Below are 18419 nucleotides of genomic sequence, written 5' to 3' on the forward strand. Positions count from 1 at the left end.
AGACGGGACTGATGCTAGGAAGGATCAAATAGTAGCATGTGTGTCCTTCAGCCTAGGATATTATAGCAAGAAAAGGGAGAAAGGCGACCCCCCGTTGACTGAGTTTTTACTGAATGCAGGGCACTCTGCAAGCTTCTTATTGGCAGCATCTCAAATCCTCTTCACAGAAACACTGCAGGATAGAGCTTAATATCCTCCTTTATGGAAGGGGTAATTTACAAGGATTAAGTAAATTGTCCAAAGCTCCAGTTCACAGCTAGCACATCTGGGAACAGATCCTATGTAGATCTGGCCTAAGAACTATTATTTCTGGACTTCTACACCCATTAGGATTTTCTACTATCACAGTTTATTTTGCATTTTAAGTGGGTTGTGCAAAGAAATGAGTGTGACTTTTAAATGAAGCATTCTCACGAGTATTTAATATGCAAAAGTGCTAAAACAACATTTAATCTTGGATCACTTCCTGTTGTATTAATGGTTAGCAGGGTGAGAAAACCCATAAAATCATTATTAAGAGCTTTCTCCTCATGACAAATGATTTCTTACTTCACTAAGAAATATGGAAACTAAGAGGTGCTTTATTATTGGAAGAGGAAAAGTCATAAAATGGTTGCTTAAGAAATATCTATCAGTTATGCTTTCTTAATGGTTAGTAGCATTTGGCCAAACTGGTTTTTAAGTGATTTAGCATTTGAATAGAAAGTGATGGGTTGTGTTCTAGTCTACCATGGGATAACATTCCCTGGTGGTTCAAAAGTGGGTGCAAAAAGTGGATCAAGCTCAATGATAATGAAAACATAGCCACTGTATCTTTTAGCCAAATAATCTATTCGAATTATTCATACAAATTTGCAAATTTCAAAATTAATTCAGGAAAAACAGCTTAATTAAGAGAAATAAATATCTTGAGTCTGAGGCTATTGCCATTACCATCCAAAGAAGTGAAGTGCCTAATTTCCATGGCCTTGTGAAGAGCTCTCAGATGTATCACATGGGAGCACTTGCTTCTAAAGCAGCAGTTGAACAAAAGCCAGAGAGTAGTTCTGATATAATTTTGAGTTTATTCAATCAAGTAGAGCATCCACATGTTAGCAAAATTATCACATACTCTGAAGTCCTAGCCAGTCCAAGTTTGCAAGTATATAGGCAGGCGAAGCCTTGTCATTTTAACTGTAAGTTAAAGCTGGAACAGTTTTGGAGTATTTCTGTTAACCCAAGCATAGAATCAGCCATGGACCTGGCTCTGGAGTCTTGTCAATAATGCTGACCACCTGCATGTGGGTGACATTGTGGATGAATAGATAGACAGTAGTTCCTCTCTCAATGACTCTCCTTTTGAGTGACTACTGGACTGACTGGCGCTCTCCATACTTGCTATATAAAAGATCGGTCAGTGCCCACTGACACTGCCCACCTGAGACCCATGGGCTTCTCCTTAGTACACTGGCATATGCCTACTCCACTGATGGAGTTTTACAATTGCCAGGAGTTAGTTGTTTCTGCCAGTTGTACTTATTATAGTAACAAAGTGATTTCATTAATCACTAATAACAAATTGGTTAAATACAAATGCATACGATTTGTGTTTCTGTGACAACTTGGTTGGAAGGTTTGATAAAAAAAAATTGATAGAAAAACTGCTATTCAATTAAGTATGGGTGAGAAAACATTTAAGAAGTTAGAGAAAAACATGGTTTAATATCAAGAAGGACTATGTACTCAGATTGTTCCATAAGCATCTTTCAGCAATTGGCCCGTTTCAAAGAAACCAGAAGTTGAAATTGTCAATGGCGCACAATGGTCAATGATCTTACTTAACAAGAATGATGTCACAGAGTTCCAAGAGCAGACATTCCCAAAGAAAAGACCCTATTTTGTAAGATTGAAGAAGTGGCATACATGTATACATTTTAAGTTATAAAATGTCTAAAACATTCATCTATCTGTGTGTTCATTTGTTTTTGATTACTTGCTTTAACTAACTTTTTTCAGTTAACCAACAGCTGGTTTTGAACCATCAAATACAGCTTTTATCTTAATGTAAAGACGATGAAGCCAAATATCAACAAAAGCTCAGCATGTTACCCCTAAGGTTCCATGACCCAAACTGAAGGACAATAATATAAAAAATCAGGAACCATGGTTCTGATGACCAAAAAGGGGGAGCAAGGTCACTGTGGGTGATGATGGGAAGCCAAACCCTAGGGCAACAGGGAACTCAAGGGAACAATATGGTCACACACAGAAAGCCCCACATCCAAGCCCTGAATGCCACCCATGGGGAGTCCTAAGGATTCTTTCTTGGAACCATGAGAGCAACTGGTTGAGATCAAACTTCATGTATTGGTTACAGGTAAAAGCATTGATTGAGACTAAGTCCGGGTCTGAAATGAAAGATTTGCTGGAAATTAAACAGGTTTCCATTCACTAATGGTCATCAAGAATCTTGTATAAAACTGCAGATCTAACTTTAAAACTAGTAACCTAAGTGACTGCATCAGTGTTGACTTTTTAGGTTCAGGAATGATGTTTCAAATGGATAAGAACATTCCCTTGTTTTGGGGAGATGCACCCACAGGCATTAGTGGTGAAGTATCATGGTGTCACCAGTCTACTTTTCGAGGGTTTGGCAAAAAAACATGTGTGTGTATTTGTGTTAGAGGGAGGGAAAGAGAGACAGACAGACAGACAGACAGTAACAGGTGGCATACCTAGATGAGAAGATATAAGGGTTCATTGAACTGTTTTTCAACTCAGAGGGCTTAAAACTTTCCAAAAAATATTTTTCATTCCAAGCAACTAACAAGTAATTAGCCTTGTGTTATTTATATTAATAATTTTGTTATTTATATATTATATATTATTTGTATATTAATTATTTAAGTTAATAATTAATAGCCAAGGCTTCTAGTTTATTTTTTTTGCCTCTTCAACCACAGTTGTGCATAATTCATGCCTAGAGAAAATATCTCAGTCACGGCAGCACAGCAGTAGTCATATAATTCATATATCTTGAAATTCCAGGTCCAAATTGGATGTTAACAAATTACCAGTTTTCTACCTACCCATGGATCCATTTAATCAATCCACAAGCATTTGTCCAGGATATCTTCTACATCAGGGTAACTGATGTGAATTCCTTCCCTCCTAGGCCTTACGGGCACCCAGGGAAAATATACATTAATCATTAAATAACAAATTGGTTAAATACAAATGCACTTGTGTAACTACAAGTGGTCCATGGGAGCAAATAAGAAGGAGGACCTCATCTCATCTGGGGGCAAACACAACTTGTTCAAGCTAACATTGAAAGATTTCTAGTAACGTACAGCTTCCACTGCAAGAAATAAAATAAGGCCTGTCTCATGACCTCCGTGTACCTTCTCAGAGGTTAAAGGATTGGTAATTTGCCTTCTCTTCTCTGTGGTCCAGAGATTCTCAGAAAGTGCTGTGTTGTATCTGGGACACAAAAGAGTCAGAGATGCTCCTTGTCCACTTGAGCCACCACGACCACGTGAACTCAAACATTGGGTCCTGGCGCAGGTGGCACTTCCTTGCCCAATATCTGGTGCCTTGGGTGTAGGACTCAGACTCCTTTCTGAGGCTCTGTTGCCCCCTCCAAATGCTGTGTGGGAGAGGCATGCTTGCCCCTCCAACTCTTGGGACCAACTATCAGCAGGTGCTTAAACCAGAAACAAAAGCCAGGGCTCTTGTCTTCAGACAGCTTTTGTTTCAGCTCGTGACAAAAGCATCCCTAAAGTGAAGGGCACAAAAGCCTGGCTACTTGTTTGGAATGACGGGGAAAAAAGACATGGCAAACAAAAAACAGATTTGCAAATTAGTGTGTCAAATGATCTAGTGTTCAGAAACATTTAGAGAATTAGCTCTATCTTGCAGACTCAGACTGTAGGTGCTAGTTTAGAGCAGTGGAATCAGAATCACCCAGAGGGCCTATTAAAACAGAATACTGAGACAACCCCCGCCCCAGGATTTCTGATTCAGGGGATCTGGGGTGGGACCTATAATTTGCATTTCTGACAAGTTTACAGGTGTTGCAGATGCTGCTGGTCTCGGGACCCCCACTTTGACAACTATTGCTTTTATAGAGTTTATGTAAATATGTGATTGAAATGAACATAAGAGTTTAAAAATTTAGAAAGACAAAGTTAAATCATTATGTCAAGGTGTGACTTAATGACCCCAAACATCTGGGAGGAACATCAGCAAAATTTAGTCTTCTAAAAAATACCAAATATCCAACCCTTGGAGATAATAGAGATTTTCCTTTTCAGTCAATCACTTTCCATTGCTATAAATTGTGAGGTGTATATAAACGTGGTGTCTGAAAATTACTCTACACTTCCCTTCCTTGAAGGGCAGCATAGCCTTCTGCTCCAGGCTCAGGAAATATATTTAACAAAAGATGATTTTGCTTGAGCGTTTCATTTCAATTGAACAAATAAATAGAGCCCACCACTTTGGAAATATCTGAGGCAATTTCTTCTTTTATTTTTCCTACCAACCAGCCAGCACAGGTCCTAGACTTGCCCTGCCTTTGCTGTCAATTAATATTCTTTTCCTGTGGAAAGCAAACTCATTCTCCGTTAATATTAACCTGAAGAAAAAAATTAAAAAGATGGATACGTAAACACAGAACGTGTGTCAAAACACATTTTCAATTCAGTATTTTAAACTATTTTTTTGTTCCTCTGCTGGCAGAGACATTTTTAAAAATCAGCCTTCATTGGTGTTGGCCTAAGCATAGGTTCTAGAATGTATCAAGTAACTGCTTAGATGGGATGAGAGTTCCCCAGCTCACAACTACATTTTTGTTTTGTTTTGGTTTTGCTTTATACTAAGAACATTTTGATAAGTCAATGAATTAGTTTGTTTTTCTTAAAGACACATAGTGGGTTATTGATCATCTTTTCTCGATCTTGAACATCATTGCAGGAAAAGAAAACCTACGAATCACCTATAGAGGATCTGACCAGTTAATACACACATATGTGTGTGTGTGTGTGTATAAAATATATATATATATATATGCATTATGTTAAATGTAAGAAATGTGTCAACATCAGACCACTTTCCATTCACCAGTTACGGCGCTTTCATCTGGCACAGCTCTACATTATTCTGAGAAAAAGGAAAGTTGGCTTCATCGTTTCCATAAATGACTTAAAATTCCCAAATATAATAAAAATGACATACACTCACCCGACAGCTTTATATGCGTCTTCTCATTTCTCGGCTCCATTTCTCTGGCTATATCGCCCCAGCCTAGCCTGGCTCCTATGAATGGTGCTTAATGCTCAAAGAACAGAAAAGTGCATTTGCTTTTGCCCCATCAGCCAAGATCCATGAAGCTGTTTTTTAAGCAAAACTCTTTCTTTTTTTTCCCTTTTCCTAGGGCTGTGTCTGTAAAGACAAAGGCCAGTGCTTCTGCGACGGGCTGGAAGGGGAGAAGGTAAGCCCCAAACCCTATCCTTGCAGTTTTCCCCTCTGTAGAGCTCATCCAGGACTTTGCTCTTTCCTTCATATCAGAAAGTCCCACAGTGTGTTATTCCATTCCCCAAATCCAATTTTAAAGAAACTGTACATAAACCTTAACCAGAGAAAAGGGGAGGGGGTAAGATAGATAGATAGATAGATAGATAGATAGATAGATAGATGATAGATAGATAGGTGATAGATAGATAGATATATAGATAGATAGATAGATAGAAAAATAAATAAATTTAAAGAAAGCCTTCTGGAACCTTTCAGACAACTTGTGTAAATATTGTCCATTAAAGTGTAGCTCTTCACTGGGTGTTATGCTATACGTTGGCAAATTGAAGTCCAATAAAAAAAATTTTTTTAATAAAAAATTTAAAAAATGTAGCTCTTTGGGTGTGCAAATAAAAAGGAATGAGTTAGCAAAAAAAGAAGAAAGAAAGAAAGAAAAAAGAAAAGAAAGAAAGGAAAAAGAAAAGAAAGGAAAGAAAGAAGAAAAGAAAAGAAAAAGGAAAGAAAGAAAGAAAAAGAAAGAAAGAAAAAAGAAAAGAAAGGAAGAAAGAAAAAAGAAAAGAACGAAAGAAAAAGAAAGAAAGAAAGAAAAAAGAAAAGAAAAAAAGGAAAGAAAGAATGAAAAAAGAAAAGAAAGAACGAAAGAAAAAGTAAGGAAAGAAAGGAAAAAAGAAAAGAAAGGAAGGAAGGAAGAAAAAAAGCCTGTAAGAATGCCTCTATAGGGGATCCCTGGGTGGCTCAGCAGTTGAGCATCTGCCTTCGGCCCGGGCTGTGATCCTGGGGTCTCAGGATCGAGTCCCGCACGGGGCTCCCTGCGTGGAGCCTGCTTCTCCCTCTGCCTGTGTCTCTCATATAAATAAAATAAATAAATAAAATCTCAAATAAAATCTTAAAAAAAAAAAAAAAGAACGCCTCTATAGGATGAATGTTGGTAAACACGAGGGGGCTGCTGAGAGCTCGCTTGGCTTGGACCCGTTGAGCCCCGCGGGCTTGCAGGGCTGCGGCTCCGGCGCGCCCCCTGGCGGCGGCATCCGGCGAGCGCGCCTGCCGAGGCCGCCGGCAGCCCCGGGCCGCGCAGGGCTCCCCCGCTTTCCGCAGGCGCGCAGGGCTCCCCCGCTTTCCGCAGGCTCGCCCTGCGCCGCCCCGCCGGGAGCCCCGGGCCCCAAGGGCGCCGGCCCCGGTCCCCGAGAGAAACCCGAGGAGGATCCGGCGCCGGTGAAAGGAGCCGTGGCCACACGAACGCAGCTGCTCGCCTCGCCCCCTGCCCGGGTGGGGAAGTTTCGTAGCAAGCCCGGGCTTTCCGGAGAGCGGGGCCAGCCCGTAGCTCCATTGCAGAACCCCAGAAAGAAAGAAAGCCGCGAAATCTCATTAGTTCGCTCCATTAACTTGCAATTTGTGATAATTAAGACAGAGGCCGAACTAAAGTTTTTCCCTTTGTCAGAGCCTTTTGTCAGGGACACTAATGAATTGCTCAACAGTATTGAAGGGCGACGAAAAATATTTTTGGAAAAGGTATTTTTAGCTCTTCAGATAGAATAACTTCCATATAACTTACATACTAACTGTAACGATTATTCTATTTAGTTTAAATTATCCGATAACTAATGCATACTTTGATTTAGGATTTTCCCTAAAGCTCTGGATGTAGTCTATTCAGATCCGTGTTGGGAAAGCTGGAATTCGTTTTTGTGCTCAAGAATTCGAGTCCCTAAAAAAATAAAAAAATTAAAAAAAAAAAAAAAAAGAATTCGAGTCCCTACTATGTGCACGATGCTGCTCTAGGTTATGTGAGAGTAACTGAGTATTGAGAGCAGAGTAGCAAATTCTTTGGTTTCTCTCTTTTTTTTTTTTTTTTTTTTGGTTTCTCTTTTTTATGGAATGTGTGTGCACACAGCATTATGAAACCACGGACTTGATCTCTTTCTCTGTTTAAAACTTTAATTTGCTAATTGTGCAATTAAACCGACTGAATCAACCAGCAACCTTTACTATTAAGAGTAATCCCAGGATCCATGTTCACCAGAGAATTTTTTGTTGGCAGAAGCGTGTCACTCATTGGGCCTAAATTATTTTCACGCGCTCGTTACTAGGGGCTTTCTCATAATATCACCTAACTCTTTCTAAAAACCGATTTAGCCCGCCCTTTTGGTTATGCTGCTCTTGATATCTCCTGCATCTCCTACACAAATAACAGATTGGATTACTAATTCCTGTATAATCAAGAAAGGGCTAACACTGATAGCCTGCATGTTGTTCTTTTCAAGCTGCATAGCAATTATGCACACTCCCCAAACACATTCCTGGGCCTTGGCCTCACTCTCTCTCCATCCCCAAGCAAACACAGGGCACTCATCTCAACTTTCTAACTGGGCTTCCCCCACCCACCCGCCACCCCAGTCCTGGATTCCTTCTCTCTCTTAATCTCTGCTCTGTATAGCTCCACCACTGGGGGGGAAAGTAGTTCCTACAAGACCAAAGGCAAACTTTGGTCAAACTTTCAAGCCCGTAGACAAACACTGACAGCTGGTAGCTTTCCGTTTACTGCTGAGTGCCGATTTTGTTGATCTGAGGGGGAAAAAAATGTCAAATGTCACTATTAAGTTGTAAAGAAAAGAAAGCAATGGTTGTGGACAGGGTGGACAGTGCTATTCTCTGTGTTATTTATCCTGTGTTGGTGTCCAACAGGGGGAAAGAGGCTTTCCTGGACCTGCTGGTTCTCCTGGCCAGAAGGGATTCCCAGGTCCCGAAGGCTTGCCTGGACCACAGGGACCCAAGGTATGTCGGTTTATAAGCTTTGGAACATCCCCAATTCACCTAACCTTCCTTATGCCTACCCTTGGGCTGCCAGGATCCTGGAGAGAATTCTGCATCTCAGCCAGTTGGTAGGCGCCATGGAAATTCCTGCTCTCCAGTCTTAGCCAGGTCCTCAGAAGTGCATTTTATCTCAAGATGACTCAAGTGCTCATCATCTTGAAGTTCCCTACTCAACGTCCTCCTCCTCGATCCACACAGTTTCTATACCTGCATCTGCATCTGTCCCTTCTTTTCTTTCATCTTGCACGAAAGGATGAGTTCTTCTGGCCTTCCATTCAGGACCTGTCCTTTCCTCCACTTGTCCCTGGTCCCTGGGATTCCCACTAGAACCATACCTCTTGATCATTCCTTTCTTTTTGATTAGCTTTCCTGTGTCAGCCCTCAAGCATCCAGATGTCCCCCACACTAATAGAAAATGTCCTCTAGATATTTTGGGTCCTATAAGCAAAGAATTGCCATCCTTTCCCTGTCTTCTCTTTCTCTGTCAAGATTTAAAAAACAAACAAAGGAACCAACCAAGCTAACCATAGTTCATCTCCTATTCACTCCTCAGCCAGCCATAATTTGCCTTTAGTCCCTGAAAACACTCCTGCAGAAACCACCCATGACTTTTGTGTCCTTATCTGACCTGGACCCTTCAGCCTTGTTTCCAACCCTGTGGATGACTCTCTGCTCCTTGAAAAACTTGTCTTTCTTTGTGTCTGGGATCCTCCTTCCTTGGATTCCCCTCTTTTGTCACCCCCTTCTCTTCTTTCATGGGTTCCTCTTTCTCAACTCATCACACATTTTTATCCTAAAGTCTGTGATACAACAAAGGGCTTTGTTTAAACAAATAGCCTAGAGGATTTGCTAAAGAACCGAATAACCGCTAGATCTGCTGATGGCTCTTTCCTGCTGTGGACGTTAGCTAGACTTAAGCCTGGGCTCTCATGCACTCACGTGGTTGTTCCCCTGACTGCTGGCCTCCAGCAAGCCATGAACTAATAAGCTATGAAAGATCATTGTAATCGATCCCCACAGAGTCCTTTTAAATTTCATAAATGTGTGGAATACTTACATAGTCATCAAAGGCAACATTTACTGCAAATTTATTCTGTGCCAGGTATTGGGACGTTTACTCCTGACTCTATGCCATCTACTCTTCACATTGATCCCAGAAATCATGACTATGGTGACTCAGTCTCTTTATTGTAGGGATGAGGAAACCAACACTCAGAGTGCTGCAGTTAAAGGTGGCAAAATCGGAGTTCAAGTCTGGTTTTATAGGATGCCAGAATCAAACTCCCATAACCAAAGAAACTAAGCCCACGCCTACAGTTTCTAATTAAACAAGCAAAATGTTGTGGTTTTCCAGAAATTCTACCATTTTGTGTCTTTCTGATTCATTTTGTGCATTGTTTCCCATTTCTCTTTCTTCTGACCCTAATTTTGAAAAAAAAAAAAAATAAGATTCTGGATATTTAGTGTCTGAATTCAGACCCATTCAGTGTCTGACCATCCCCACTGCCTTCCTCCAGGGTGTGGCCTAGGATGTTCCTCTATTTCACTAACAAAATGAATTGGCTACTTCAACTCTGGACTGGGTCAGCCTCATGCCAACTCTTTCCTTTCTGTTTGGTTCTCTGCCCCCACTCCCTTGTTAATCGGCATTCCTTTAGAGAAGCCAACAATCAATTAAAATAATAATTTTAAACATATGGGGTTTACGATGGGTAAACACGATTCCATAAAGTTAATCCAGAAAATCTGGGTGCCATGTTGTCATGGAGTTCATACATGACAGTGTACTTTATGGATGTAGCCACAAAAGATAATTTGATCAAAAGCAGACAATTAGAGGGGCACCTGGGTGGCTCAGTTGGTTAAGCGTCTGCCTTCGGCTTAGCTTGTGATCTCGGGGTCCTGGGATCAAGTTCCGCATCAGGCTTGCTGCTTAGCAGGGAGTCTGCTTCTCCCTCTTCCTCTGCCCCCCACCCTCCTGCTTACTCTGTCTAGTGCTCTCTCTCTCTCTATCTCTCACACATACATAAATAGATAAAATCTTCAAAAAAGAAAAGCAGACAATTAGAACATATTAAACCTGACCAAAAAGCTTTCTTCAGGTTTAAGAATATCCTCTCCTAATTTAAAATATTTTATGCATGAAAAAAATTACAATGTTTGGCCCCGTGCATGCCACAGATAGCGTCCTACAGAGGAGGGGCACCCAGGCAAGCACCCAGGAAGTCCCCCTCGGTCAGTGAAGGCCAACTGTGGCCTTGACCGTGAATCTCAGCAGACTCTGTAACAACCCTTTTCTCAAAAATAAATAAATAAATAAATAAATAAATAAATAAATAAATAAATAAATAAAAAGACCAAAACGTACTGAAACTCCCAGGAATGATAAAAACAGCTTTTGGACAATGGAACTTTCACACCAAGAGACCTAGTTTAAAAAAGTCTCCATTTAAGGTTATTCTCTGAGAAACATTGCCCCTCAACTGTATTCATTATATGCCCGAAGCAAGTTTATCTCTGGTGCTGGCAGTTTATTGCCTGGCTATTTATTTATTTGTGCCTGCCAGGCCCATTTGGTTAATAAAATATTCCTCGTGCCCAGAAATACTGGCCACCCTTCCCATCCCCTGTTGTAATTGTATCACCATCCTTATCAGACCTCAGCAGCTGTCTGGCTAAGGTGAGGCTTTTACAGCAGCTCTTCTCAGACATTCACGTGAATAAGAGTCATTTGCTAATCTGGTGAAAACTTAAATTCCGAATCAATCCATCTGAGAGGTGGGGAAGACTGGAAAGGCTGCATTGCCAACAAGCTCCCAGGTTTTTTTTTTTGTTTTTTTGTTTTGTTTGATATTTTAAAAGTTTATTTCTATTTTAACTAGCCAGTAGCCCCAATTCTTTGAGAAATGAGCTGATTTCTTTCTAGCACAATGTCTATGGACCTTGCTCATGGTAACTTTCTTCCCAGCTCCCAGGTGATACCAATACCAATACACATCCCACATGGAGTAGCAGGGGTTTGAATGAATTTTTGTCCTTTCTGCTAAATATTTAGCTAAATATTTAGCTTCAGTTAAACAAGTTAAACAAGCAACTGTGTTAACACCAGAATAATCACAAGAACAAAACAGTTTGGCATGTGAATAAAATGAGGACTTTTAATTTACGGTTTCTTAGTGCCAAGTAATTTCCAGTGCCTTTTTTTGTTTGTTTTTTTTTTTCTGGGTCTAGGGCTCACCAGGACTTCCAGGACTCACTGGTCCCAAAGGTGTAAGGGTTAGTAGTCCAACTGGTCCATCCTGATTGATGAAAACTCTTCTTCTTCTTTAAAAAATAAGAGCTCTGCACTGTAAAAGTTATACACATGCCACAAAGGAGTACATTCTGTATGCTATGCTCTGTAGGTGAAGTTCAAGAACAGGTAAAAGTAATCTGTAATGGTGGAAAACAGTGGTTAATATGTTGGGGATGGGTATTAATGGACTGGGAAAGGGTGTGAGACAGTCATCTTGGGGGAGCGGTGGGTGGCTATGTTCCCCGTCTGGATGGGATGGTGGTGATACCCATATGTACACACACACATAGGTAAACATTTCTCAAACTGTTTGCAGAAGCTTGAAGCACTCTACGGTATGCAAGTTATACCCTCAAAATCTATCCAAAAAAGGCAAAAACAACCTTAATCATCTCTTTTTAAAATAATGCTAACTAAAATTTAACTACTTAAAATTTAAATAAAAATTTAAAAAAAAGAATTTTTAGAAATGTAAGATTTTGAAAAGTTTGTCAAACCTTTTATTTTTGTTTTGCTTTTCAGAGAGTTTTTAGCCATTCCTAATTACAGTTGCAGGATGGGGTTATTAGAATGGTAAATAATTTTATGACTACAGGTTGAAACACATTTAAAGTGTTTTTCTTGCCACCTTCCCCTTTTCTACGTCCCTAGGGAATAACTGGCTTGCCGGGATTTTCAGGTCCTCCTGGACTTCCAGTAAGTAACGGGGAAAATGTGTGAATTTAAAAAAATAAAAAGAAAGCTCATTTTAATAAAGAGATTAAAACAATAGCACAAGGAAATAGGCACTGAGACGTGTGCTACATGATGAAGATGTCACAGGAGAATCACATAATATATTAGAGTGTATATTTTTAGGACATGCAAGTCCAATTGGATTTCCTGAAATCAAGCAGAACAAAAATGGAATAGAATGGAATGGGAAAGGATGGAACTTGATAGTATGAGATGGGATAGGATGGGATGGGATGGGATGGGATGGGATGGACTAGATTTGTTGGGATAGGATATGACAGGACAGGACAAGATAGGATAGATGGAATAGAATCAAATGGAGTGGAGTAGAGTGGAGTAGAAAGGAATAAAATGAAGAAATAGAATAGATTAGAATAGAAGAGAATAGAATAGAATGAATAGAATAGATTAACTGCTAATAGTTATTAATAGATTAATAGTGTAGAATAATTAAATTAATAAACTAGATTAATTAAACTATAATATAAACTATATGTAATTAAACTATATTAATAAATTAATAATTAAATAATTAAACTAATAGATTATTAATAGATTAATAGTGTAGAATAACAAAATGATGGTTACCTTGTGTACACATCCCTCTTATTTTTCCTTTACTTTCTTCCCACTGAAAACAGCACGTTAAGCGACTTCATTTTATATAGAAAGGTCTTTTGTTTTAACTAAAATATTGGTTATCTCACTTGATAATTTTTGGTTTCGATTAGCCCATTTTATTTGCTGTAAGTTTTATTTAAATTATCTAAGATAGCTAAATATATTACTTAACCATTTAATAGCCATTTGTATTTAAATAACTAAACTAGCCCATCTCTTCTCTCACTACTGCCACTTGTCCCCTGGGGGCTGGTGCTGATGTCACGTTTCCGAAACTTGCTCTGTTTTCAGGGCACCCCAGGCCATCCTGGGCCTTATGGGCCTCCAGGTGTACCAGGATGCAATGGTTCTAAGGTATGTACTTCTCACACAGGAAATGGTTAGGAAAACATTTTTGCAGAATGGATCAATCAAGGTGAAGGAGGAGAAAGAAGGCACAGCAGGCTTTGCTTGAGAGATTCTTTTAGCCAGAACCATGGGTGTGTGTCTTCAGGACAGAAACATGATGGCTCTCTTTTTTCTTATGGCTTGGTTTCTGATTGTCTTTTGAGGAGGTTCTCTCATGTTCTCCTACAGGACAATTGGGGGCTCACCTGGTTACTTTCACCTGAGGCTGTGAGTGTATGCAAGTCAGAAATGAAAGCTGGGAATGTGAAATCTGTCTTTGGAAAAGAGTGACTGGGCTTTCCAGCTTTCACTCATGTTCTTTGTCTCCCAATGCCACCCTCCTTTCCCCCAGAATGGTGGCCATGAAAGAACCAATTACTCAAGTTTCAAGGAAACAGCAATTAAAAAGTTCTTGGCACAATTAGACTTTTGCCATTTATGCACAATTTGAGAAACAGTAGATTCTAATTCTGTTTTCAATTAAGATAATGGTTTTCTGGCCTTCAGCCTCATGACCCAGTAGCCATAAGGAATTTGGGTTACTTAGTCTAGATTTACCACTGCAGGGCTGGAAGAGAGGAACAGAGAAAATATCTCAATAGGCTGTTCTAGAACAACGGAAAAGAATAACAAGCTTTGTATGCCTTCCAGGGTGAGCAAGGGTTTCCAGGCCTTCCAGGGACACCAGGCTACCCAGGGATCCCGGTAGGTGTCCATTTCTAAGTCTGTATAAAGTATCAGTACAGGTCATTTACTCCAGAATGGCTGTGTACCGAAATCCACCATGACTTTGCAGAAGTCAGGGGAGGCCAGTAGTGAACATTCAACTCATGGGTGGGAATGCATGAATAAATATCTATGAGTTCAGGTTTGCACTTTGAGGCTTTATGTTGCTTGTGAGACATCCAAGCAGAGATGAGTGAAAGGCTGCTGATTTGCTCAGAGGAGAGACCCCGATGGTGGTGACACAAGGAGCGAGAGAATAAGGTGAAAAGAACCTCAGAAAAGACTTAGGATCCCCAGCATGGGATGTCTGGGTGGAGGAGAAGAAGCCTGTAAAGACGAACAGTACTGATGAAAGAAAGAAAACCAAGAGGGCTATATTATGAAAGCCCAGGAAAGATGTATTTCAGTGGAGGGGAGTGACTGACAGCTGCCTAAAGTTACTGAAAAGTCCAATTAAGTCTGACATCTTGTCATTGACTCTAGCAATGTCATTGCCATTGCAGGCCTTAGCAAGGGATATATCTCCAGTGTGCATGGAGGCAGGAGGCAGGTGTGGGATTGAGGAGTGAACAGAATGGGAAGGCCGCCAGTGACATGAAGGAGAGACAGGGTAGCACTGGTAGGGGGAGACTATGGGGAGATTTTGTTTGTTTCAATGAAAGAAATTTGAGCATGTTTTAAAACCAGTGGGAATATACACAAGATGGAATATGAGTCAGCCATCAAAAAAATGAAATCTTGCCATTTGCAACAACGTGGATGGAACTAGAGGGTATTATGTTAAGCAAAATAAGTCATTCAGAGAAAGACAGTTATCATATGATTTTACTCATGTGTGGAATTTAAGAAACAAAACAGAGGATCCTAGGGGAAGGGAGGGAAAAATAAAATAAGACGAAATCAGAGAGAGACAAACCATAAGAGACTCTTAACCATAGGAAACAAACTGAGGGTTGCTGGAAGGGAGGAGGGTGGTGGGGATGGGGTAACTGGGGAATGGGCCTTAAGGAGGGCACATGATGTGATGAGCACTAGATATTATATAAGACTGAGGAATCACTGAGCCCTATTTCTGAAACTTATAACACACTATATACTAATTAATTGAATTTAAATTTTAAAAATTAAAAAAAGCAATGGGAAATAGCAGGAGATGGGGCACGAGAGTAGCAAGGACAAAGCAGTGATGTTGTGTATTTGGTTTCCCTTTATTAGGGTGCTGTTGGCTTGAAAGGAGAAAAAGTAAGTCATGTGTGACATTATTATTGAAAATCTCTAATTGTACATATGAAAGGACTTCTATTACTAATGATATGTAAGTAATTACAAATCAGGTTTCATAACTAATTCAGAAACCTCATAATAATCAGGACATGATATTTATTCCTATTCAACAACTTCTTTTAGCTCTTGTCATACATATATCTTAAGGAATACAACGTTTATAAAATCCTTTAAGGGAATAGAGTCTAGGAGAAGAGAACCGGCCTCAGAAGTTGCCACTAATGTTGGGATCTTGAGATATGGTTTACCATCCCTGTGTCTTTCTTCCTTCCACAGTAAAGTGTCAATTTTAGGATATAGGAAAATCTCTGATTACTTCAAAATGAAGTGACTACACAAACTTAAATCATTCTCCAAGTATATGTCCTGAAAAGCATTTTTATCCTTGAAGCAGTAGGACCATGAATCAGCATTTAAAATGAGTTTGGAAAATGTAACATTAATCATGTTTAATGAAGTTTTTCATTTTCCAGGGTGCTCCTGCCACAGAAGGTATAGAACTTGATGGAAGAGGTGACCCTGGGTTGCCAGGAGCTCCAGGATTCCAGGTATGGCACGTTGGAAAAGGTCCTGTTAGTCTCAATCCTCTGGCTCTTTCTCTGGTTCTCTGGCTCTGCCTGTCTATCTGTCTCTCTCCCTTTTCTCCTCTCTGTATGTCTCTGAAACTCTTATCTTTGTCTCTCCTCTCTCTGTTTTCCCCTAAATCTCTAAACTCTCTTGGGAACATTTGTATGATTTGTTTTCTGCTTTCTCTTTTTGTTTCATTTTCTTTTTTTTATTGAGGAATTATTGACATATGACATTCTATTAGTTTCAGGTGTATAAGGTAATGATTAGATATTTGTACATATTGTGAAATGATCCCCATGGTAAGTCTAGTTAACATCCATCACCACATCACCATAGGGACAAATATTCTTTTTATCTTGTGATGAGAACTTTACTCTCTTAGCAAATTTCAAATCTGGAGTATGGTGTTCTTAGCTATAGTCACTATGTTGTACCTTATGTCCCCGAGACTTATTTATTTATAGCTGATCTTTCTACCTTTTGACTCCCCTCATCCATTTCACCCACCATCCACTCCCACCTCTGACAATCACAAAAAAAATGTTTGCAGTAGACATTCATATTTCTCTTGTTTACATATCGATTTCATTTCATTCTAAAACATTCACCTCGTAAGAAACTCCATGAAACTAACATAAAAGGATGATTTTCTGCACAAGTCTTTTAATCTCTTCTTAAATCTCAATTACCCAGGTTTTCCTAAACCTAAGGAGGAATCTTCAAGGAATAGTTATGCTCCACTTATTCTGTATTGGTTGAAATCAAGGATAGGTTTGTACCATACATTGAATATCATCTAAAACTATCATGTTAAATAACAACCCTATTTCAAATTTTGCATGACAGTAAGTAACTGGGTTTTATTTAAATGCATCTTTCTCCTGTTGAGTGGTTTACTTTCTGAACTATATGTGTGTAAATCTGAGTATGATCCCAAATGGATTCGGAGACACAGCTATTTGGGAGACTATGTGTGCTTTACTTTGTGATTCAGAAGGATCTTTTGGTAGACCTAAGGCACAGGAACTAACTTCCAGGTTAATTAACCAGAAGTACTTTAACTTAGTTCAGAAGTATATGTGGAAAGTTCTGGAAATTTGACTAAGTGAGACAAAGTTTTGAGTTTCGGTTGTCGAACTCCCAGAGTGAGCCATGCTGACTGATGGTGAGCCACAAAAGAGCACAACAATGCAGTTAGGAGCCTTTACTGACCTTTGAGGGAAGATGCAGAACATGATGATTCTTCATTTTCTTGCTTAGGAAACATTTACGGGGCCTGATGCTGAAGGAAGGGATCCAATAAGAAGAGATAGCAATCTGGGATGTTGATATGTCTCTCAAATGTGCATTGAATGTTGGCTAGGTACTGCAGTGTGCTGCTGATGGAGATATAACAATGGCACGTTCATCTATCCAAGAAAGATTTATTACATCCCAGTTATGTGTCAGCAGCTGTTCTAGGCTCTAGAGATACCATGGTCCACAAATTAGCCAAAAGAGAGTAAAAAAAAAAAAAAATTCTTGCCCATATGGAGCTTACATTTTAGTAGGGGAAAACAGAAAAGGTATAAATTAGTTAGTACCTGGTGTATTAATAGCAGTGAATGCCAAGAAGGAAAATAAAGCAAGGGCAGGGGGTAGGATCCTGTGTCAGGTTGGAAAGAGGGCTGTGACTTTAGATTGGGTGGACAGGGAAAGGATGACATTTGAGTGAAAATAAGAAAAGGGAGAGGAAATGAGTCATAAAGATGTCTAAGGAAAGAGGATTCTGGGCAGAAGGTGAGCAAGTGGAAGGCTCTACCAAAGAGCATACTTGGCTGAGAGAGACAGGCAGACAGAGAGATAGAAAAGCAAAATATTAAAAAAAATGTAAAATTCCTCTAAAATAAAGCAAACTGCTCTGCTCATTCTCCTGGAAGGGTTGCCTTCAGGATATTTCTGGCAGCCTGTCATACATGGCAACTGCTTTTAGGCATTTTATTTTCTTTTTTTTGTAATTAACTGCAGCCATAAATGAGAGGCATCATGCTCCTCAGATTTCATTAAAATATTTTGATGGGTTTAATTACTGGACATTGTTCTTAGGTGAGAAGTAAGTTCAAACTTACTCTATTCTTCTTGTAATTTACAGGGTTTACCAGGCCTTCCAGGCTTTCCGGGACCTGCTGGTCCACCTGGCCCTCCGGGATTCTTAGTGAGTATGAAGTCATCACTGCTGTAGACACTGTAACCTAATAAATTCATTATAGCTAAAAACTTCACATAGAGTTTTTGGCTTGGCACATTTCCTGCTGTGATTTTAACTTATGGATTTTTCTAGGGCTTTCCAGGAGCCATGGGACCTCCAGGACCTAAGGTAGATTACAGTTCATATGTCACAACAGCCAGAACACCCTAAGCAAGCTAAAAGCCAAACATGATCTGATTGGACATGTGGTCACTGCCTGGCCGCTCTCTGGAAGCCACAGGATTC

The 18419-nt window shown here is 39.8% G+C and overlaps 1 protein-coding gene and 1 long non-coding RNA gene across 3 annotated transcripts in view; one reads left to right on the forward strand and one right to left on the reverse strand.

Annotated features, from left to right (window-relative positions):
• Positions 1 to 18419, forward strand: part of COL4A3 (collagen type IV alpha 3 chain) — a 130559-nt gene that overhangs the window by 55295 nt on the left and 56845 nt on the right. The window contains exons 2-11 of the mRNA XM_072796482.1: positions 5417 to 5473; positions 8200 to 8289; positions 11560 to 11604; positions 12275 to 12319; positions 13271 to 13333; positions 14018 to 14071; positions 15308 to 15334; positions 15850 to 15924; positions 18078 to 18140; positions 18267 to 18302. Coding sequence (XP_072652583.1) covers positions 5417 to 5473; positions 8200 to 8289; positions 11560 to 11604; positions 12275 to 12319; positions 13271 to 13333; positions 14018 to 14071; positions 15308 to 15334; positions 15850 to 15924; positions 18078 to 18140; positions 18267 to 18302 — 555 coding nt within the window. The remainder of the gene's footprint in view (positions 1 to 5416; positions 5474 to 8199; positions 8290 to 11559; positions 11605 to 12274; positions 12320 to 13270; positions 13334 to 14017; positions 14072 to 15307; positions 15335 to 15849; positions 15925 to 18077; positions 18141 to 18266; positions 18303 to 18419) is intronic.
• Positions 11473 to 18307, reverse strand: LOC140616105 (uncharacterized). Of its 2 annotated transcripts, none has more exons than XR_012016634.1 (3): positions 18055 to 18307; positions 17159 to 17325; positions 11473 to 11760 (listed from the first exon to the last, which is right to left on the reverse strand). It is a non-coding gene; the product is annotated as an uncharacterized lncRNA (long non-coding RNA). The 2 variants fall into 2 exon arrangements; XR_012016633.1 differs by having other exon boundaries at positions 17159 to 17355.

Source organism: Canis lupus, chromosome 24 (genome assembly GCF_048164855.1).
Source record: "Canis lupus baileyi chromosome 24, mCanLup2.hap1, whole genome shotgun sequence".
NCBI classification, from domain to species: domain Eukaryota; kingdom Metazoa; phylum Chordata; class Mammalia; order Carnivora; family Canidae; genus Canis; species Canis lupus.